Source organism: Protopterus annectens, chromosome 6.part0, assembly GCF_019279795.1.
Source record: "Protopterus annectens isolate FY-2018-M chromosome 6.part0, PAN1.0, whole genome shotgun sequence".
NCBI lineage: Eukaryota > Metazoa > Chordata > Ceratodontiformes > Protopteridae > Protopterus > Protopterus annectens.
The window spans coordinates 1,599,913,944-1,599,938,177 of NC_056737.1; the positions used below are offsets into that span (position 1 = coordinate 1,599,913,944).

Here is a 24,234-nt window from a genome sequence, read left to right on the forward strand (position 1 = left end):
TTTACATTCTTTTGTCATAGACTACACCTGATAGTTTATGCCAGTTGGCTGCAGCCCTTTGATTCTAGCTTTGACCTCTTCATTCAGACTACTCTTCTCCTCAACTACTCCTCCCAGATGCTTGAAGTTGTTTACCTGTTCCACTATCTTTCCTTCTATCTCTATTCTCAGCTTCTTCTGATTCCCCCAATTTGCTACCATTACCACCATCTTATCTGTGCTTAGTTTTATCCCATGTGCCTTCAGATTTGTATTCCATTTCCCAGATAGGATGAGGCGGCATTATCTAGGGAAGACAGTTCAAGGCATCCAACAGGACACGAGGCTCATTTGCATATAAACGTCCTAGAGATGAGGGTGGTGCCTTTAGGAAGATGGTCCAAGGCATCCGACAGGACACGAGGCTCATTTGCACATAAACGTTTTAGAGATGAGGATGGTGCTTTTAGCATTGCAAGCATTTCAAGACACTCTCCCTCTAGGAACGATAGCAATCCAGTTGGGCAACATGTCTGTAGTCCGGTACATAAACAAACAGGGAGGAACCAGATCTTATCCCCTTTGTCAAGAAGCTCTGAAGGCAGCAGCTTCCAACCGCTTTCTGATAGCAATGCATATCCTGGGGAAATCCAGTGTGATTGCAGACAAATTGAGCAGGGCCATTCTTTGGCCACATGAGTAGTTCCTCAGTCAGAAAGTTACGGAAGAGATTTTCCGGAAATGGGGCCAGTCTTGCTGCAATCTCTTTGGATCTTCCAACAATGCCAAATGCAGAAACTATTTTACCCTCATCCCTCCCACAGAGGAGTCATCAAGGGATGCACTTGTTCATGATTGGCCTCTGGGAATTCTTTATGCCTTTCCCCTTATTCCCCTAATTCCCAAGTTTTTGCAGAAAGCCAGTTTGTTGGGGACAACAATAATCCTAATTGCTCCTGATTGGCCTCATCAAATCTGGTTCCCCTTTCTACAGCCTCATCTTTGGGATGAACCATGGAATATTCTTCATGTTTCACTGTTGCAGTCATTACATTTGGGTTATCTGCCTTGCAGGTAGCCCTCAGCCAGCCTGAATATCAAATCTTGGATTCCTGTGTTGGATGCTGTCTCTTCTTCCATGACGTCAGGCCATCAGGGGTATAAAACATGCAGCCGATGCCATTACATCAGTCTTTTTTGCTGTGCGGTGCCTGAAGCAGAAGCAGTTTGCAAGTGCCGGTCGGCCGACTCCTGAAATTTTCGTTTTTGAGTTTCAGAACCGAATTCTTCGTTAAAAAGCTAAGTACCCCACTGGGATCCTTTTTCTTGCTCTTAACCGATGTCAGTAAAAGTTACCAATTGTCTTACCTGTGGAAAGCAAATACCTCATAAAGATTTTCATTTGTTCTGCATTCATTGCTTAGGCCCAGACCACGATGTCCCTCGCTGTCAGTTTTGTGCCTTTTCAACCCTTCAAACTATTCGTCATCGGTCTATTTTCGCAGCAAATTATTTTGGTACTCTGTTTAATTATCCAGAAATGGCTTCAGTAAGCCATCCGATTACCGATATTCCAAAAAAAAAGTAAAGATAAAGACAGAGACAGACCGCATAGGTCCAAAACTGCCGACAATGCTTCCGTTAAGCTAGTCGCCAGTTCGCCGGTACTCAGTGAGGAGCTTTCGCAGCCCCTGATACCCGCTACTTCAGATTCTCAGGCCTCTACTTAGACCCATTTGGAGTCTGGTATGCTGCAAGATGCTTCTTTGACTATGGAACCTGCGGATGTCTCTACCTTGGATGGGTCCGGAGACACTGTGCAGGCATCGGCTTCTGAGGGTGTATTCAGGCCTACAGATTTGCATTTTCAACCAATGCCATCTTCTTCATCAAGGCCTAAAACTCAACCCACACCTAGAAAACTTACCTCCAAACTGCATGGTCAGGCCCATATGCCTAAAAAAACAAATGCTTAGAATGGCTGAAGACCTTATTACTTTAATTAGGGAAAGCCAGCCTTCCCCCTCTAAGAAACCTAGAACTGATTTTCCTTCTGATTCTTCTTATCAGGATTGTGAAATTTTTGTTTCTTCTGATTACCAAGATTTGCCCTTATCTACCTGTGAGGATTCTGATGCAGAGGATTCCATTCCCTCTGCTTCCCTCAAGAAGATTTTTCTTTTGGTGAAACCTTGCACATTCTTAGGGAGCATTTCCATTGGTAAAGCCAGGATTACTCTGACTCCAATAAGAGACTTAGGGAATTCTTAATCCTCCCTCAACACAGGCCTTTAGCTATCCCTTCTCTTCTGGACATTGTAGATGATGCCTTCTTGGAATCTAGCCTGGCCCCAGACACTTTACCTCCAGCTCCCACAAAATCTGACCGGTATTACAGAGTACCTGATTCTCACAAGTTCCTCTTCAAGAATCCTACTGTGGATCCAGAGACCATTTTTCCAAGGACCAAAGGTCATTAAGGCTACTGCTGCCAAAAACCCTACCCCCTCTGATAGAGATTCAAGGGCCTTGGATAGATGAGGTAAGAAGGTATACACTTCTGCTGCTTTGCCATTAGGGCCTTAAATTGCCAGTTTCATATGTTAAAAGTATCAGCAGCATATTTTGGGACTACTTAAACAGAAAATGATGTTGATTCCTGACTGTACTGAACTTAAAGAATTATAGGATTTAATACATTCTGCTGAACAAGTTGGTAAACATACTTTGCAATGTGGTTTTGACTCTTAGAAGCATCTTGCAGGACTGCTGTTACTGGGTCTTTACTTAGAAGCCATGCTTGGCTTAAGGAGCAAAACTTGCCAGATCATGTTAAAGCTAAATTACTGGATGCTCCCTTAAACCAAGACTGCCTGTTTGGCAACAAAGCAGAAGAAGTCCTTAAAACGATGGAGGAAAAAGCTAAATCTATGCAAACTGTTAAAGATTTCCTGCAAGTACAGCCTGTCCAGATTTAGTAGGCATTGGTCTTCTAAATATTGGTCCTTTCCAGTCTCTTCCAGGCCTTCTCAGTCCAAACCAAGGAACAGCAGACCACCTAGGTTACAATCTCAGGCTACACACAGACCTAAGCAGTGGGGGGCTCCCACTTCCAAAGCTGGAAGTAGTAAGACACCCCCCTACGGAAAAATGTCACAATGACTTAACCTTAAGCCTTACAAGCCCTGCTCAACTGCCTGCTCCCTTAGGAGGAAAGCTTGCCCTGCATGCAAAAACTGGGAACTCATTACCCAGGTCAAATGGGTTTTAAATATAGTTTTCCAAGGATACAGATTCCACTATCACACCTTACCAACCCCAAATGGTTGGCCAGACTATGATACGACCACCATATAAGAATCCAACACCCCCCAGGATCTTCATTTCATTTTGTCTAACATCATCTATCCCCCTTTTGAACTATCTGCAACATGCAATTTGAAATGCTTGTCTTGGAAAACTCTGTTTCTAGTGGCTGTTGCATCAGCCAGTAAAGTTTCTGAAGTACAAGCTTCATTGGTCAACCCCCCCATACCTAATTTTTTATAAGAGCAGAGTTTCTTTGAGCACTAGCCCCTCTGCCAGTTTTCTTCCCTAACTTCCAAAATAAAGGAGAATATTTGCTACATTTCCTAGATGTTCAGAGGCAGTTATATTTCTGCCTACACAGAACTTCCAAATTTAGAGCATCTGATTAGCTTTTTGTCTCTTACTCTGACATTAGGAAAGGCCAGCCAGTCACAAAAGTTACTTTAGCTAAATGGCTCACACTATGTATATCTTACACCTATAATTCAAAAAATAGATCACTCCAGAGTACCTTTAATGCTTATTCCACAAGGTCAGTTGCCACTTCTGCAGCTTTTCAAGATAGATTACCATTGGATAACATCTGTGCGGCAGCAGATTGGGCAAAACCTCATACGTTTATCACTCATTACAAAGTGGATTTGGCCTCTGGCAGTAGAGGCCGTTTCTGTTTCTGAGGAATATTCTCCCATGAGCCACCCAAGGGTCAGGTTGCTTGGGACAAGGTCCCATCAGTGAGAATAAAGGCGATATTGACAACATCGTTCCATGTGTGTTGTCCATCTTGCCCTTTATTCTCACAACTCCCCCATACCCCTTACCTATACTCCTGGGAGACCGAGTAGTACAAATGGGATTCTACAGGGCCATATCACCTCAGAATTCATTCTTTGGTATATTTTTTGAGAGTTATATACACTTACACATATGCATATATATTTATATGTAAGTAAATGTGTATATGTATATCTTCTTTCTCTGTCAGTCTGCTAAAGGCAAACAAGATCTGAGGTAACTAGGTGGTTGCATTATGGCTAAAAAGGGGGCCACAAGCTTTGCTGAAGACCTCGAGCTTGCAAAATGGTCGAGTCAGAACTTCCCACAGTCAAGCTTGGAAAGTGGATGCCCTGTCCTTTACCTCAGAAAGCCTCTTGGTTTATGCCTTTCCCCCACTGCTTCTCCTCTCGAAGGTTCTGCTAAAGATCAAACAGGACAAACCAAGGAAAATACTGATTGCACCAGACTGGCCACGCCAGCATTGGTACCCCCTCTTGCGCAGTATGATACTGCTGAAGCCATGGCACCTACCTCAGACACCTTCCCTGCTGTCCCAGCAGGCGGGCCAGATTTTGCACTCTCAGCTTCAAGCCCTGAACTTGGCAGCCTGGCTAATCCCTTGTGCTCTCCAGTAGTATCCCTCAGTAAGCATGTGCCAGATGTTATTCTGGAAGCAAGGAGGCCTAGCACTAGAAAATCTTATGCTGAAAAGTGGAAAAGATACTGTTCCTGGAGCCAAACTTAGGGGATGGGCACAACAGTGCCCAGCTTACCTCATATTCTTCAGTACTTAACAGAAATGCTCCACAAGGGCCTATCCTTCTCGTCAATTAAAATTCATGCCTCTGCCATTTCAGCACGTTATAGTACTGAACCACCCCTCTTCTCTCACCCCCTGCTAAATCATTTCCTCAGAGGGGCCAAAAATGTAAGACACCCCCAGGCGATCCCCTACTTCAACCTGGGACCTTAACTTTGTATTGGAAAAGCTCACTCTCCCTCCATTTGAACCAGCTGCAACTGCAGAGTTGAAATTCCTTCAGCCTTCCTTCTAGCCATCACTTCAGCAAGAAGAGTGTCTGAATTACAGGTCCTCATGGCAGTGGAGCCCTTCGTTATCTTCCATGCAGACGGGGTTTCCCTCAGGACCAATCCTTCCTTTATGCCCAAGGTGGTGTCTAATGTGGCCGTAAATCAGTCCATTCATCTGCCTACTTTTTTCCCGAATCCACAAAACAAAGGTGAACGAATACTGCACTCTTTGGACGTGCACAGACAACTTAGAGTTTATTTGGACAGGACCAAGCCTCTGGGAAAATATGAACAGCTGCTAGTTGGCTTTGTTGCAGGAGCAGAGGGGAAGGCCATTTCAAAGCAAACCATTTCTAAATGGATAGCCCATTGCATTTATTTCTGCTATAAGCACCATGAAAAAACTACCCCACAGGGGATAAGTCCACATTCCACCAGGGCTGCATCTACCTCTACAGCCTTCCTCAGAGGAGTCCCTACCAGGGGCATCCTAGAATCTGCTACCTGGAGCTCTGTACATACCTTCACCAAGCATTACCACATGCCTATTTTTTCTAAATCCAGAGCTGGTTTTACCACTGCAGTCTTGCAGGGCTTAATATCTGGTCCTAATGCTCCCTAAATTCCTCCTCCCTTCCTTAGCTTTGGGAATCAAACCAAATGTAATGACTGCAACAGCGAAACACGAAGAACATAGTACAGTTGTGTACACTTACCATAAATGTAGATGTTCAAGTGTATTCACTGTTGCAGTCCTAGTTACCCTCCCTCCAGCCCCCTGACGTCTCTTGGCTTTACCTTCCTTCTTGTTTGGTGTATTTAAGCTTTCTGGTGTATTTGCTTTTTGTTGGAGGTGTAACCTAACATATAATTGCTTCCCATTATGGGGGCAGTTGACATCTGGGGCAAGAAAAACTGATGCAATGGCATCAGTTGCATGTTTTATACCCCTGATGACCAGACGTCATGGAAGAAGAGACAGCATCTGACACAGGAATTCAAGACTTTGATATTCAGGCCAGCTAAGGGCTACCTGCAGGCAGATTATTTATTATTTATTTTACATTTGTTGACCGGGATAGTCCGACTGGATACATGTCCATTTTCAGCGGAGGCCCGGGGAGAAAAGCTCCAAGGTAGTCAGAGTCAAAAATATAACAATGTAGACATAATTACAGGTACGTTATTTACAGAGGATACATGAAAAAACATGAGATAGGAAAGTTCACAGGTATAGTTATCCCGGTTTAAGTTGGGGGAATACATTGACAGTAGGCAGAAAGTAATATATTATATACATTTATGAGGAGGGTTAACCAGGCTTGTTACAGTGGCAAAGCCAGTTTAGTGCCAGATGTTGTCTGACTTTGGTTTTCAATTGGCAAAGGGAGGAGAGTGAAGTAATGTTGGCTGGAAGGAGATTCCAAACTCTGCCTACAGAATTTGCAAAGAGGGCATCTCCAGCTGTATTGTTAATTTTGATTGCCTGAATTAGTAATTTGTTTGAGGATCTAAGCAGTCTCTTATTGTTATTAGGGGTTATGATATTCCTTAGGGATGGTGTATTATCTGGATTATAGAGAATTTTTTTAGCTGTTGTCAGAAGGTTGTATTGGATTAGACTGGGACGTTCTAGCCACCCAAGCTGTTTGAGGTTAATACAGTGGTGTGTCCTAAATGGCAGGCCAGTGGCAAACCTGGCAATGTGATTGTAACAGGATGACAATCTATTTAGGACCGACTTGTTTAGATTAGAGAAAAGGGGGGAGGCATGTAGAAGTGTTGAAATTAGGTGGGTGCGGGCTATGGCAATCCTGGCTGGAGGGGTTAGGAAGGCTTTTATTCTGTACAGTGATCCTAGTTTTTTATTGATGATCTTGATTAATTGATTGACATGCAAGTCAAACTTTATGTTTTTATCAATAATGACTCCTAGTAGTTTTGTAGAGGGGTCAGGAGAGATAACGGTGCCATCCTTCACATTAATGTTGAAGGTAAAAGCAGCAGACCTATAAGTAGGTGAGAAAAACAGCATTTTGTTTTTTTGGGAGGATTTGATAACAGGTGACATTCATAGAGCCAGTTTTCAGTGGTATTAAAGGTGGACTGGGTAGCAGACCTTGGTTCTGAAGGAGATGTAGCAGAGCAAATCAGGGTGGAGTCATCAGCATATTGGATACCACTAACGTTTGTTTAAGTCTGTCTAACTTTGTCTGGTGCGTTAGATTTTGTGATTGTGAGTTTTTTATGTGGTATCCCTCTTACTGTTCCTCGGGCTAGGCTCATTTCAGTTAGAGGGCCTAGTTCTCCTCTGTTGCCTTCTGTGTTCGTCCAAACCATTTAAATTAGAGGTTTTGGCTAAACCCTCTCCTTGTGTTCCTATCCATTGTTCAAGATTGTGCTAGAGTTTTTGTGTGTGTTTGATCGCTGTTTTGGTGTTGGTTACCTCAGTGTCATTCCCACCTTTATAGAGTGAATGCCTGTTTTTGTACTGACTTGGTTTTGCGTTGTGAGCGCAGTATTTAAAATGTCTAAGGATACGAAGGAGCATAAACCTTCGGGGTTTAAGAAGTGCTCAAAATGTGGGTACAAAATGTCCATAACCGATGGGCATTCCATTTGTATCTACTCCTTAGGAGCCATCCATCTGCAGGAATCCTGCAGTTTTTGTCATGCGTTCAACTCTAGAGTTCTCCAAGAGAGAAAGAATAAGCTAATCTTAAAGGGACTATTAAAACCCTCTTTTGAAGAGGCTATGGATTCGGCTTCCAGTGGCAAGTCTAAATCTGGCAAGTCAAAAAAGAGATCTCCGGCTCCGTCAGCTTCATTGGAGCCACCGGAGAAAATGTCTAAAACTGCACTGACCTCCTCAGCTCCACTGTCCTCGGGGCCGCAGGAAGGATCGGTATCTATGGAACCGGTGTCGGCTCCAGTTGTTTTGGAACCTCCTAGGAGCTGATTGCCCCAGTCTCAAACCTACTTCTCCTGAGAGGAGATCGCATTCTCCACCCTTGTCCTCCAAATCCTCCAGAACCCTTTCAGATGTGGGTGTGGATAGGGTGGTTCAGAGGCTCCTTCAGTCACCGGTTTTGGCAAAATTGTTTTCGGCTCCGACCCAGTCAGCTCCAGAGCCTGTCCCGACACCTTCTTCGATCATTCCTCCTCCGAGCGCATCTCTGTCTTCGGAGCTGGAGTGTTCCGCGCCACATGATGTTTCTAGGCTGGCTCCAATGCCCCATTCGGCTCCATTGGTACTGGCATCAGCTCTGACCCCGTCGGCTCCGTCCTCGGGGTTCGGGACTCTGGATTCTTCGGTCGGGCCCGAGGGGGACATCTCTGGACTTATTTTGGTTCCGAGTCTCCCTCTCGGTGCTTTGGCTCAGGGAACTCCAACACCTGTCATGGCCTCAGAGACTGGTCGCTCCTTGGACTTGGGAGGGCCGGCCTTCGAGGCTATGCGGACTGCGCTGGTCAGATCATCAGCTACATCAGACGGGTCGGTCACTCTGTCCCCCACCACTCCGGTGAGAGCTTCTGTTCACCACCCACCCATCCATGGACAGCAGAGCACCAGGGCCTAGGGATACCCCCACGAGTGGTCCCCAAATTTCTGAGAGTCCCTCAGAGTTTGTGCCTGAGGAGCCCCCCAGAAAGAAAACGTGCAAGAGGAAGCACATAGACTTCCAAGATGAGTCCCTCACCTCTGATACTGACTTCAAGGAATCAGAGGGGTCCCCCAAGTCATCCTTTGATGATGTTTCCTTCTCCGATATCCTGGAGATACTGAAACAAAGAGGTGACTGGCCTTCCAAAGCCCCTTCAGAGGAGGAGTCAGTATTCCTTAAGGCTTTTGGTGCTCAACCCTCTGCCTCCTGGGTGCCTCCACCCTTTGACGAACTCCTTGACTTGATTTGTCAAAGAGTGTGGGAGAACCCTGATTCTGTGGAGTCCGTGCCCAGGCATCCCAACAAGTTTCTTTCCGCCCCCAGGGTAAAGAGTTTCTGTCAAAAGGAGTCCCTGTAGATGCCATGGTGGTGGTGGTGGCAGCCACCCAGAAGGAAGTAGCAGAGTCTTCTTCATCCGTCCATCCTCCAAACAAGGAGTCCAGGACCGTGGACCGGTACGGGAAGCATACCCTCTCGTCAGCGACCTTTACATTATGGTCGCTGAATTACCTGTCTCACTTCACTCGGCTCCAGAGAGATCTCCTCAAAGAGTTAGGAGATGCTCTTGCGGGTAACGTTCCTGAGGCTGTGGCTCAGACGGTTAACAAAGAAAGCTCGGATAGCAAGTACGGTTGATGCACGGATAATCCAAACTTGATAAGGAACTTCTTCTTCTTCTTCTTTCGGCTTTTTCCCGGTTAGGGGTCGCCACAGCGGATCGCCTTGTCCGCACATTGAATGGCAGTGGAGTTTTTACGGTGTCGAGTTGCCAGCCCGGCGCCCAACTCCACAGAAGGCACACTCACACGCACACCTAGGGCCAATTTAGAGTGTCCAATCCACCTGCAGCATGTCTTTGGGATGTGGGAGGAAACCGGAGCACCCGGAGGAAACCCACGCGACCACAGGGAGGACATGCAGACTCCGCACAGAAGGCACCCCAGCCGAGGATCGAACCGGGGAATGTCTTGCTGTGAGGCGGCAATGCTAATCACTGCACCACCGTGGCCGCTCAACTTGATAAGGAACAAAAAAAAAAAAAACAATCCAGCACCAGGAAGGTGGTAGCAAAAGTGTTTATTGTAACCAGACCGGTTTCAGCAAACTGCTTTCATCAGTGGTTTAACATAAACAGCAGTATCAAAGCCGCTTATGTATAGATAATCCAATCAAGGCAGTGTTGACATAATTTCCTGTGAAGTAAAAATAACCCAAACCTATCTATATACACAAAGTCCCGTAGTTATAATAAAACACACATGAATTAAATGAATAGGTTCTGACATATATTGAACTAGAAAGATGGATGACATTCTATAATTTATCATTTAATCCAGGTGGAAAAAGCCCACCTAGTTTTATAATCCATCTCTTCTCTTTAATGTTTAATAAATTATGCCATTCAGTCTTAAAAGATCTGTTGCCTGAAATTTTATCAATAACTGTGAAGGTAAATGTGGCAGTTTTGTGAGTCAAATGATGTCTATATAAGGCATTGGTGAGTCTGGCATTTCTAATATCTCCCAGATGTTCCAATGCTTATTGATAACATCCATCAGTTGATCAGTATTTCTACCAAAAGTAGTTACAATCCTGGGCTTCTCTTGGTTGGAACTAGAGGCTTTATGTTTGTATGTCAACAGGTTGTCCCTGGATAGGTTTTTTGTCCATTGTAATGCAGAATTAACATCATGTTTATTATATCCCCTTTGTATGAATCTATTTGAAAGGTCATTCTGACAGTTGACCAGATCATCTGGTGAAGAACATATTCTCTTGATTCTCATAAACTGTGACTTGGGAATGTTTCTGATAATGTGCTTGGGGTGCAAACTAGAAGCATGTAGCAAGCTATTATATTGCGGGTATTTTCTATAGACTGTAGTACGTAATGTGTTGTCCAATTCTCTATTTAAATGAACATCTAAAAAATCAATATTGTGCGGGTTGTAATTAACTGTAAATTCAACCCTCCATTTATTGCCATTAAGATATTCAATAAATTCCATGAGATACTCCCTACCCCCTTTCCACACAAGCCAACAATCATCTAGGTAATGTCTCCAGATGTCTATTTCCGGCATATATATGTTATGTGATGCATCATAGATGATATGTTCTTCAACATACCCCATAAATAAATCAGCGTATATGGGTGCGAACGACGCACCCATGGCAGTACCCTGAATCTGCCAATAATATTGATTTTGAAAATAAAAAAACATTCTTGGTGAGAACATGCTCAGCCATGCAGATTAACAGGGTATTAAATCCTGGACTGTAGATGTTGATTCTGTAGAGCCAATATTCCAATGCAATCAAACCAGCCCAATGTGGGATACTGGTATATAGAGATTTAACATGTAAAGTACACGTTAACCAATGTGACTCTAATTGGGATTCAGAGACTATCTGTAAAAACTCAGTGGTGTCTTGCAATCTGGCCCGGAGATGAGATAATAAAGGTTTTAAATGTTGTGTCAAAAAAACAGACAATGGTTCAGTAAGTGAACCTGTACCTGAAACAATAGGTCTTCCTGGTGGTGTATTGTGAGACTTATGAATCTTAGGCAATAAATACAAATATTGCTTGACAGGATCATGGACTGTTAGATGAGTTTTAATCTTTTCACTGATAATGCCTTCCTCAACTGCAAGTTGTAAAAAGACATCAATTTCTTTTTTTAAAATTAGGGGTGGGATCAGTAGGCATGTTTAAATAATGCTGAGTGTTAGAGACTTGTCTAATTCCCTCTGCCCAATAATAACTGGAATCCATGACTACTATGGCACCACCCTTATCTGCAGGAAGAATGACAATATCGGTATTCCCCTTAAGATCCATGAGGGCCTGTTGCTCAGTTCTGTTTAAATTATTTCTAAGATTATTCCATGACCCCAGTCTATGATGTAAATCCTTAATGACAGCATGCTGAAATATGGCTACATGTTTATCCATAGGAGGATTGAAATTAGATTTCAAAAATCTAAATTCAGTAGATCTTTGAGTTGATTCCTGCTGATCAAAAAACAGTTTGATTAATTTTTCTGCAAAATGCCATAACATCTGAAACAAAAGTACTATCGTCCACAAAGAAACCCGGAATAAAGCCAAGGCCTTTATTTAACAATGATTCCTCAATGGATGTTAAAACATGACTGGAAATATTATGCACATTAGAACAATCTGGATCTATTGGACAATGGACAGAAAGAGTTGTTCTATTGTTCTTATGTTTGCGTCCCCCCCCCACCGTGTCTTCTGTTTCTAAAGGGTGATCTGAACTACGACCTCTCTTAGAAACTGGGGAATCAGTGGTGTTAATGGATTCAGTATCCGTGGTTGAAGATTCCTCCCCCGAGCTTGTCAGATGGTTAATGCCCAGGTCTCTACCCTCAACTCCATTGTCAAGTCATCCATGCGGCTCATTTCGTATGCAGTCGAAGGAGTGAGTAGGGCAGCAAGCTCAGGGGTCGCCCTTAGAAGGCAAGCCTGGCTGCACCTGTGTCACTTTACGGAGGCCTTCAAGTCTTCCTTTACTGATGCCCCCTTTGATGGTTCCTCCTTGTGTGGGACCAAAGTGAAAGACACCCTCACCAGGTGCGAGCAAGAGGGAAAGACCCTGTCTGCCGTAGGGGTCTATTTTTCCCTTCCTTCTAGGCCTTACCCCAAGGCCCAGCGGGGGAGGGAAGATGTGGTTCAAGAAATCACAGAGGTTTTTTCCTGCCGCACAAGGTGAACCCCCCTCCAGAGGCAGGGGAGGGGGGGTTATTCAGGGAGATGTCACCCAAGAGGCAGAGGGGGCCCCCGCAACTTGGGAGACCGCAACTCCTTCTGTGGTTCTCCATACTCTCGTTCCTGAGGGTGTGCCTGACTGCGCTTATCCGGAGCCAGTCGGTGGTCGAATTTCCTTATATCCGGAAGCCTGGGAAAGCATTACCCAGGACCGATGGGATTTATGGATAATTTCCAGAGGTTACATCATTCCATTCTCATCGGTACCCCCGCCAATCAGAAAAATCCCAGACATACCACCCAGTCAAAGGGATCAAGCAGCCTCAGAGGTCTCGCAGCTGCTAGAAAAAGGAGTCATCCAACGTGTCCCCTCAGACCAAATCGGATTAAGGACTTACTCAAGATTTTTTTTGGTGCCGAAAAGAACAGGGGACCTGAGACCCATACTAGATCTCAGCCAACTCAACAACTACGTACACAAATCCAAGTTCCATATGGTCACACTACAGTAGATTCTCCCATTGTTGAGAGAGGAGGTATGGATGTGCTCCATCGACCTCAAGGATGCTTACTACCATGTGAAAATGGGCAGAGCATCCAGGAGTCACCTACGCTTCCGGCTGGTAGCCAGGCACTTCCAGTTTTGAGCCCTGCCCTTTGGTCTCACCACAACCCCCAGGGTGTTCACCAAGTGTATGGCAATGGTGATGGCTCACTTGAGAAGTCAGGGATTCCAGGTGTTTCCGTATCTGGACGACTGGCTTCTTACCGCTCCCACCAGGCATCAACTAGTTCAAACCAGGGACACTACCATCAATCTATGTCACCAGTTGGGTATAACAATAAATTGGGAAAAATCTGCCTTATTGCCTTGTGTCACCTTTATAGGAGCAGAATTAGACACCACTGGAATCCGAGCATTTTTACCTCAAGAAAGAGTATTACAACAACAGATACACATGCTGATGCCCCTCAGACAAGTGAAGGCAAGATGGGTTCTCCAACTCCTACGGACCATGGCAGCAACAATCATGTTGGTTCCTCTAGCGAGATTACACATGAGAATTCTCCAATGGCTCCTCTTTGTTCAATGGTCTCTCCAAAGATTTCCACTGTCTCATCCCATCTTACTAACTGACAGATGCAAGCAGGACCTCAGTTGGTGGCTGTGCACCAACAATTTGAACAGGGGAAAGCCCTTTGTCCAACCCATCCCGGTTGCCACAGTGACCACGGACGCCTCCCAGATGGGGTGGGAGTGGGGGGGCATTATCTTGGCAGGACAGTCCAAGGCACTTGGCAAGAACATGAGATACATTTGCATATAAACGTCCTAGAGATGAGAGCAGTGCTTCTTGCATTGCAGGCACTTCAGTGTGTTCTTCCACTAGGGACTATTGCGATACACTCAGACAACATGTCAGTAGTGTGGTATCTAAACAAGCAAGGGGGAGCCAGGTCTTACCCTCTGTGCAGAGAGGCCATGCGAGTGTGGCATTGGGCAGTAACTTCCCAACGATTTCTGGTGGCAACGCACATTCCGGGGAAGTCCAACGTGATTGCGGACAGGCTAAGCAGAGCTATCCTGATGCCTTACGAAAGGTCCATGAATTGCCTGGTTGCAGAGCGAATCTTCAGCAGATGTGGTCAGCCTTGCTGCGACCTTTTTGCCAGCCCCCTCAATGCGAAATGCAGTAACTACTTCACGCTGATCCCCCCACAGGTGGAGTCACCCAGAGATGCTCTGAATCATGATTGGCCCTCCGGTCTGCTTTATGCTTTCCCTCCATTTCCCCTACTGTCAAAGGTAATTCAGAAAGTGTAATGCTTGGGAAGCAGAATCATTCTGATTGCTCCACATTGGCCTCGTCAAGTTTGGTTCCCCTTTCTTCAGCAATTCACTGTGGACACTCCTTGGACTCTGGACCCTCAACCAGATTTACTGACACACATGTTGGGACAGTTCCACCCCTCCCTGATGACCCTCCGGTTGACAGCCTGACTACTCCACTTCCATCGTTAGTCAGACTTCATAATTTCTCACCGGAAGTGGTCCATATATTATCGTTCTCTCATAAACTATCCACTAGGAAGATTTATTCTAGTAAATGGAAAAGGTTTTCTATTTGGGCACATACCAGAGGCATTGATCCTTACACAGCTCTAATAAATTCAGTTCTGGAGTTTTTGTCTATGCTTTTCCATCAGGGGTCTGCATCAGCCACCATCAAAGTTCAACTGGCGGCGATATCTAATTTCCATGTAGCGAATGAACCTAGTCTCATGGCGCATAGACTATGCAAGGCGTTCCTTAAAGGTACTCTGTTGCTCTGTCCTCCGGTGTCCGAACCTATCATGCCCTGGGATCTCAATTTTGTTCTACAAGCCCTTACTTTACCACCTTTTGAGCCTGCAGCTACCTGCGAATTGAAATTCTGACCTGGAAACCAGACTTCTTAAAAGCAGTCACTTCAGCAAGACGAGTTTCAGAAATTCAAGTCCTCTGTATCAAACCTCCATATTTAATCTTCCATAGAGACAGGGTCTCTCTCAGACCGAACCCCTCATTCCTTCGTAAAGTGGCTTCTGTGTCTAACCTAAATCAGTCCATTGAGCCGCCTGTTTTCTTTCCCCACTTTTCTAACAAGGCAGAATTTAGATTTCACCAATTGGATGTACATAGACAATTATGCTTCTGTCTACACCGAACAAAAGATATCCGGAAGTCTGACCAACTTTTTGTCTCTTTTTCGGAAAACCAAATGGGTTCTCCGGTATCCAGGGTCACACTGTCTAGATGGATAGCTAGTTGTATCTCTTTCATCTATCAAGCAGGAGGTAAAGATCTGCCATTTCTGGTCAAGGCTCATTCTACTCGGGCTGTTTCCACATCCACAGCCTATCAAGCCAGATTGTCAATGGATGATATATGTGCTGCAGCTACTTGGGCTTCTCTTCACACATTTGTTTCCATTACAAATTGGACGTGGTCTCCAGGGTTGGGGTCCTCTTTTGGCTCCACAATTCTCAGGAGTATTTTCCTATGAGCCACCCAGGATGTAGGTGCTAGGGACGCTATCCCACGGGTAAGAATGTAGGCGAGCTAGGACTACATAACATCAAGAAGTTATGTACTCACCATAACGTTCGATGTATGTAATTCATCTCGCCTCACATTCTTACTTACCCTCCCACCTTCCCCCTTTCTGGAGGATTTGGAGGTTAGCTTGTCATCTACAGAGTTTCCTTGCTTAGCTTATTCTTTATCTGGATGTGATGTGTGCATGGAGTACAAATGGGTTTCGCAGCAAACTAGATCTGGGGTTATGGAGCAGTGCACAATGGGATACCTGCTTAGCCCAGCCAGTGAAAGACTTCGAGCTAGTAAAATTGGCCGAGTCAGAGCCGATATTCGGTTCCGAACCCACGGGTAAGAATGTGAGGCGAGATGGACTACATACATCGAATGTTATGGTGAGTACATAACTTCTTGTTCTCAGCCAGTAAAAAAACAGGAAAAGTCCCCTAAGCCATCATCTTCGTCGGCTCTGACGTCAGAGCCATCTAAATCCAAGGACAAACGTGAGAGTTTGTTGGATCTGAGTGTCGGTTCTGACAAGGCTCTTTCTCCAGCGTCTCCATCAGTGGTTTCAGAGCCAGTCAGGACTCACAAGAGAACCAGGTCTCCCGCTTTGGAGCAGGTGCGGTCTGTTCCACAGTCCCCACTGTTGCAATCTGTAGCAGGCAGTCATCTGTCTTCCTCTCATTCCTCTTGATCGTCCAGACTTTTGGATCATGATGTGGAGAGGGTGGTGAAGAGGCTTCTCCAGACACAGGCATTAGCTAAATTGTTATCGAGCCCAGCCCATAAGGAATTGGCGCTGACAACCCAACCCGCACCGTTATCGATTTCTCCTCCGACTCCTTTGAGTTCGGAGCCGGAGTGCATGGACGTAATTTGGTGGAACCATCAGCTCCGATTACCACTGGTCTATTGGTTCTGACTACCGCTCTGATCTCTTCAATGTCTCAGTCTAATCGATTGATCAGGGGGCTTATGCTCTCTCGTCGGCTCTGAGGGAGGGGAGTAGCATCGGACCCTTGTCTGACCCCGCTCTCCCTCTTGGGGCTTCAGCACAGGTGAGCTTGGCTCCTACATCAGCCTTGGAGTGATTGCTGTTGGTTCGAAGGAGACCTCCGGGCTCTTTGCAGCTGGGGACTCTTTCAGGCTGGGACTGTGGTGCCTTTGAGGTAATGAGGAGTGTGCTGTCCTCTGAGACTGCTAAACCCTCGGCTCCATTGGCTCCTACTCTTTTGGTGCCTGAGTTTGCTTCTGCTCCCCCCCAAGTGTAGAGAACCCATGCTGCAGACACCCCATTGGGTGACCCCACCTCTACCGAAACCTCTCCTGAGCACCCCTCAAAGGTCCCTTGGAAGAAATGCAAGAGGAAGCATCTGGACTTCCCTGAGTCTCTCACTTCAGACACAGACTTGGAGGACTCAGATGGGTCCATACGGTCCCCCCTCTGAGGATGTCTCTTTTTCAGACATCTTGAAAATCCTTAGACAGAGGGGTGGCTGGAAATCCCTTGCCCCTTTTGAGGATGAGTCTGTGTACCTGGATGCATTCGGTTCCCAATCCTCCTACTCTTGAGTGTCTCCGCCTTTTGACCCTCTGCTGGCCTTAGTGAGTCAGAAGGCATGGAGCTCCCCAGAGACTATGGAACCAGTTCCGAGGCGGCCTAGTAAATTCATAACTACAACAGAGGATAGGTCCTTTCTATCTAAGGGTGTGCCTGTTTATGCTATGGTGGTGGCGGCAGCAACCAAGAAAGAATTAGCAGAGATTTCTTCTTCTGTCCATCCGCTGAACAAAGAGTCTTGTACGATGGACAGGTATGGGATGCATATGTTTGCTTCAGTGGCCATTACTCTCAGGTCACTGAATTATTTGTCCCACTTTACATGTCTTCAAAGGGATCTCCTAAAGGAACTAGGAGATGCCCTGCATGATCCTACAGCTGAAGGAGCTGCGAGCAAGGCGGCTTCACAGCTTGCAACCTTGACATCTATAGTTAACTGCTCCATGCGGCTGATCTCTTACACAGCAGATGGAGTGAGTAATGAAGCAGGTACAGGAGTTGCTTTGTGTAGACACTCCTGGATGTGCCTTTGTCAATTTGGGGAGCCCTTCAAGTCCTCCTTTATCAACGCCCCCTTTGACAGCTCATCTCTGTTCAGGCCTCAGGTAAAAGAGACTCTTACCAGGTGTGAATGGAATGGAAAAACTCTCTCTGCCATGGGAATACATTTTTCCGCACCCTCTAGACCTTACCCCAAGGGACAGAAGAGCGGGAAGATGTGGTTCAGAAAATCCCAGGGAGTTTCGCCTGACACATGTGGAGATTTCTCCCCCAGGGGCAGAAGGGGAAATAATAATGGGAGACACCGATCCCACAGCAGGGAGAGCTCTGCAGAATCAGGCCGACGGAAATACCTTTTCTGGCAGGTCTTTCCACCGCTCTTGAAAGGAAGCCCAACTGTCCACCTCTGGAGGCAGTTGGGGGTAGAATATCCTAGTACCCAAAAGCCTGGCAAACAATCACGGAAGATACATGGGCACTGTTAATAATATCCAGGGGTTACAAAATTTCTTTCTCCCAACCACCCCCTACAACAAATCAGCACTCAATCCCAGATGTTCCACCCAGTCTTCAGGGTCAGGAAAACCTAGAAGTTCAAAGGTTGCTAGAAAAAATAGCCATCCAAGAAGTCCCCGCAGACCAAATCGAATCCGGCACTTACTCAAGGTTCTTTTTAGTTCCAAAAAAGACAGAGGACTGGAGGTCCATTTTGGATCTCAGCAAAAATCAGTCAAGAAATCAAAGTTCCGGATGGTAACACTGCAGTCCATTCTTCCCTTTTTGGATCAGGACAACTGGATGTGCTCCATCGATCTCCAGGATGCGTACTACCATATAAAATTGGATAGGCAGTCCAGGAGGTACCTACATTTCTGCCTGGGAGCCAGTCATTACCAGTTCAGAGCTCTGCCCTTTGATCTCACCACAGCCCCCAGGGTGTTCACCAAATGTATGGCAGTAGTTACAGCTCATCTGAGGCATCTACGATTCTGGGTGTTTCCATATCTAGATGACTGGCTCCTCACTGCCACCACCAAGCATCAACTGACTGAGGCATGGGACTCCACCATTCACACCTGTACACAACTAGGCATCACCATAAAGTATGAAAAGTCTGCCTTGTTGTGTTGTCAGTAGATTACATTTAATGGGGCAGATTTAGACAGAATGGGAATGATACCAAAATTGCCTCATGAAAGAGTGTTACCCATTCATTATCAAGTTTTATTCCTCATGAAAAGAAAGAGAATCCAAGCAAGATTTGTCCTCAAGGTCTTGGGTTTGATGGCTGCAGTGATTACCTTGGTCCCTATGGCATGGTTCCACATGAGAATTCTGCAGTGGCTCCTGTTGGCTCAGTGGTCATTCCAAGATTTACCAATGTCACATCAGATTTGGATCACAGAGTCATGCAAGAAGAATTTAGCATGGTGGCTTCACTCCCCCCTGGTATCAATGGGCAGATTGTTTCTAACCCTCCAACCCGTAACCACAGTGATCACGGATGCTTCCCAGATAGGGTGGGGAGGCATTATATGGAACAGACTGTTCAAGGGAATTGGCAAGAACACGGGTACCACTTACACATCAATGTCCTAGAGATGAGAGTAGTGATTCTGGCGTTGCAAGCGCTTCAAGACTCTCTACCTATGGAGACTATAGCAATTCACACAGACAATATGTTGGTAGTATGGTACATCATCAAACAAGGAGGAACCAGGTCTTATCCCTTGTGCCGAGAGGCTCTACGAGTATGGCACTGGGTGATGTTTTCCCAACGCTTTCTGGTCGAAATGCACATTACTGGGAAATGTGATAGCAGACAAGCTCAGCAGGGCTATTCTGATGCATCACAAGTGGTCCCTGAAACAGGAAGTTGCAGAGCTGATTTTTTGCAAATGGGGCCAGCCATGCTGTGATCAATTTGCCACTCCCCACAACAACAAATGCAGCAGCTACTTTGCCCTAGTCCCACCAACGGGACAGTCACCCAGGGATGCACTGGTTCATGATTGGCCCCCAGGACTGCTTTATACCTTCCCACTATTCCCCCTGATCCCCAAGATTCTTCAGAAAGCACAGTTGTTGGGTTGCAAGTTAATCCTCATTGCTCCTCACTGGCCTTGACAGAGTTGGTTCCCATTCCTCTGGCCTCATCTGCAAGGGGAGCCTTGGATACTGGACCCCAGTTCCAGATCTCCTGACGCATCAGTCGGGTGCTCTCTACCCTTCCGTCCATACTCTCAAGCTGACAGCTTGGTTTCTCCACTTGCGGTCTTAGCCAGGCTCCCAGATGTTTCCCCAGCAGTTCAACACATTTTGATTTTATCCCATAAACCCACTACACGAAAACTTTGTTAGTAAATGGAAGAAGTTCTCTTGTTGGGCAAAAAAAGAACAACATTGATCCTTTTACTGCCCCCATTTTGAAGATTCTGGATTTCCTTACTGAAACCTTTGAATGAGGAGCAGCAGCAGCTACTAATCGAGTTCAGCTAGCTGCTATTTCTAATTTTCTTGTAGGAGAAATGGGATCTATCATCATGTCCCACAGGCTATGTAAAGCATTCCTAAGAGGTACTACCCTCTTAAGACCTCCAATAAGAGAACCCCCCCCCCAGGATTTAAATCTATTTTTAGACACCCTCATCACCCCCCCCCCCCCCCCCTTGAGCCAGCTGCTTCTTGTCCTTTGAAATTTTTGACATGGAAGACATTTTTCTTAATCACCATTACTTCAGCTAGGAGGGTTTCAGAGTTACAGGTCTTATCTATTCATCCCCCATACTTGATTTTCCACAAAGACAGAGTTTCTGTCAGAACCAGTCCCTCCTTTTTACTCAAGGGTTGTTCAGAGCACAATTTAAATCAGTCTATAGAGCTTCCTATATTCTTTCCCAATTATGGCAACAAGGCAGATTATAAACTCCATCAACTGGATGTTCATAGACAGTTATTTACACAGGACTAAGGATTTCAGAAAAATCTGACCAATTGTTTATATCCTTTGCAGACAACAAGAAAGATTGTCCACTCTCTAAAGTGACCTTATCAAAGTGGCTTTCAGACACTATCATTCATGTCTACACTTTGTGGAACAAAGAACTTCCAGGAAAAATTAAAGGACACTCAACTAGGGCCTTGGTTACTTCTATTGCTTTTCAAGCCAAACTGCCTTTAGATTCAATCTGTGCAGCAGCTACATGGGCTAATCCTCATACCTTTTTCTCTCATTACAAAGTAGATGTGGCCTCCCAGAGCAGGGCATCCTTTTGTTCCACGGTTCTGAAGAGTCTTTTCCAGTGAGCCACCCAAGATACAGGTGCTGGAGATGCTGTCCCAACCAGCAAGAATGGAGGCGAGATCTGGACAACATCACATCAAGAAGTTATGTACTCACCATAATGTTCCATGTTTGTTGTCCTTCATCCCACCTTCCTTCTTGTGTCCCACCCTCCTTCCCCATCCTGGAGGATCGAGAGGAGTTTTTCTTCCCTTTTGTTTGGCTACACTAGCTGAGTTCCCTTTTGCTTACCAGTTGGTTAGACCTAGTTCTTTCCTTCTTTTCTCTTTGCTGATGATTACACACTCATATGCAGGTCTTTTTCTCATAAGTAAGTTTAGTAAAATTTGGACCTTTTTAGTCTGGTGGGTTATCATAAACAAGATCTGGGTAACTACCGCTAGGCATGTTGGGATAGGGGGCAAGCCTTGAGCCAGTAAAAACCTCTTGAGCTATAGTATACGGCTGAGTTGGATCCGAGGATTGGTTCCGAACCCAACCAGCAAGAAGGAAGGCGAGATGAAGGACAAGTATAGAACGTTATGGTGAGTGCGTAACTTCTTTTTTTCTTAGATACAGCCATTTGCTCCCCTGAATTCAGTTAGCAATGTAATGCCGATGTCATAAGTTTGTTTTTGTCTTTCAGCTTTTCCCGGTCAGGCATCGCCACAGCGGAACTCTGGTCCTTTAATGATTGGCAGTAGATTTTTTGCTTAAAAATATTTCTAATAGAGTATTCTTTAGGGAATTTTTGAAATATGCCATCTCATTACATTCCCAATACATTCCAGTTGTCAATTTCTTCCCCACCATGCCTTCAATATTTGGTGTCTACCTCAGGAAAATTTATTTAATGTCTGCTCAGGGTACAAATGCCTATGCAAATACTCCCAAGCAAAAATCTTAAACCTTTCGGATTTTGTTGCACATGTGGGAGCATATTTATGTCTTTCCATTGTTCCCTTGTTAATTGTTTCCATTGTCCCTTCCCAATCTTTTCAAACTTCTCTGATTGATTTTTGTAGTTATCATGCCATGTTTTATATGTCTTAGTAATTATCTCACTTTTTTACAATAGCTTGTGTTCTAGATTCAGCTAAAAACTCTAACAGAGCAGGTCTTTCACTTATGACTCCCCTATCTCTTTCTCTTTTCCTATGCTCTGATATCAACTGTTGATCTTTTTTTTTATTTCTGATTTCCTGTATCCCTTCCTGTACCATTATATTTCTCAGTATATACATTTGTCTTTTCATGAATTTATAAAATCAGCATGTCTGCTTCATAATGCAGCAGTAGTTGAAGCGTGCAAAAGCAGGTCCATTTTGACATATGGCTGTGAGTTACTTTTTTTCTTTAAACATGTAGAGAACAGCTAACCTTGGGTTTTTGTTAAGACTTTTTTGTTTCATTTTTTTCAGGATAAAGATGCAAAAATAACTTTCCTGCAGAAAGCAATTGATGTTGTAATAATGGTATCAGGAGACCCTCTAACTGTAAAGCCAGCACGTGTGGTAGCAGGCCTTGAACCTGAGAAAACTAATGAACTACTCCAAGCTCTTGCAAAGTGTTGCCTAAATAAGGTAAATTTTACTCCTTTTTTTTTTCTTACTCTCTGCTGTAATGTTTGCAGACCACTTAGTAACATCATACATTTAGTCCTGTTTCTGTTTTATTGTAAATAAAGGAAGCAGTAAATTAGTAGAAGACAAATGTCATCTGCCACTTATTGCAACATTTCTTCTATGTATTAAAATAACCATTAGGACATGCTGAATTTACACTCTAAAGAGTAAGCCTACCTGAAAAACTGCAGCTTAACATTATGTCCCACATAGAAAATGTTGACAGGACTTGAGTTTAACATCACTTTGATCCTTTGCTGTCAAGGCTTGGAGTTTGCTTTTGCCACAAGAACAGTCTGCACAGACATGCAGGAATAATGTAAGCACTCTTCTGCTTCCCTTTAAAAGATATAAAGCACCTGGTGTGATGAGACATTTCAGTTGTCATATTGTGGATTTGCTGACAACCTACTAATTAGCAGGTGTTTGTGACTATTGTGTTGTGGCCAAAAAAGTATGTGCTAAACATTCATTCATTTCTCTAACTGACCACTTAATCATTTCTTCAGGGTCACAGGAGAGACTGTATCTATTCTAGCACTCATTTAGAACAAGGTGGGGCAATTTATGTTTAATAGGGTGCCAATCCACTGCAAGGAGGAAAACACACACACACACACACACACACACACACACACACACACACACACACACACACACACACACACACATTTCCCACACATTACATGCATGGTTACAGGTAATTTAAAGGAATGCCAATTCATTTACAGCGTGTCTTTGCAATGCGGGAGGAAGCTGGAGTACCCATAGTGAAAATTATTGTGGCGTCACATGACATACCCCAGGCTGGTGAATTTAACTAAACTTGCTCTAAAATTGTTAAGCTCAGCAGAAGCCTATATTAAGATGATAATAGTGGTTAGTACAAATGGTCTTACCGAAATTCCAATTAAACATATGGAAAATGCAGTATTGGTGATTTAGAAAAATCTGTAAACAAAACAAAATAGATGTTACTAACATCCATACCCAGGTATTAATGCTTATCAGTGCTCAAAAGCTAAACTGTGTAATAATTTTCTATGACAGCAAGGCTTGAGACAAGGGTTTTGATGTTATAAGAATTTGGAAAGAAATAATTGATCAGGGTACCTTACTTACAAAAAAACAAATTCATCTGATACAAAAAGGTAATAAGGTTATGACAAAATATTTAGAAAAGCATAACATTCTTTTAGGCCTTATAAAGATAAGAAAAAATAAGCATTTAATATCAGAGCTTTGGCCGGCTAACATCTTCCTGAAATCAGCTGGATGAATAAGTGAATTTAAGTACACGTTTATCTGCTCTTTTGCATATAGTACTGTATTTAATGTATTTATTTGTGTTTTTCACTGAATATTAACTCAACTGAAGTTGTGGCTGTCTCTCTACAGAGTACTTTTTAGAATTTCTGTGTAGCCATTGATAGCAGTGGGGGTAGTTTCAGCTCCTCACGGACATCCTGTCTTGTTGTATATAAGTGGTACATTTTGAGTTACCTCTGCTTAATATCAGAGCTTTGGCCGGCTAACATCTACCTGAAATCAACTGGACGTATAAGTGAATTTAAGTACACTTTTATCTGCTCTTTTGCATATAGTACTGTATTTAATTTATTTATTTGTGTTTTTCACTGAATATTAACTCAACTGAAGTTGTGGCTGTCTCTGTATAGTTAGT

The 24,234-nt window shown here is 44.4% G+C and overlaps 1 protein-coding gene across 1 annotated transcript in view; it reads left to right on the top strand.

Moving 5' to 3' along the window:
• Positions 1-24,234, top strand: part of TRAF3IP1 (TRAF3 interacting protein 1) — a 2,107,097-nt gene that overhangs the window by 394,445 nt on the left and 1,688,418 nt on the right. Inside the window, exon 3 of the mRNA XM_044075051.1 lies at positions 22,347-22,508. Within this exon, the coding sequence (XP_043930986.1) occupies positions 22,347-22,508 (162 nt within the window). The remainder of the gene's footprint in view (positions 1-22,346; positions 22,509-24,234) is intronic.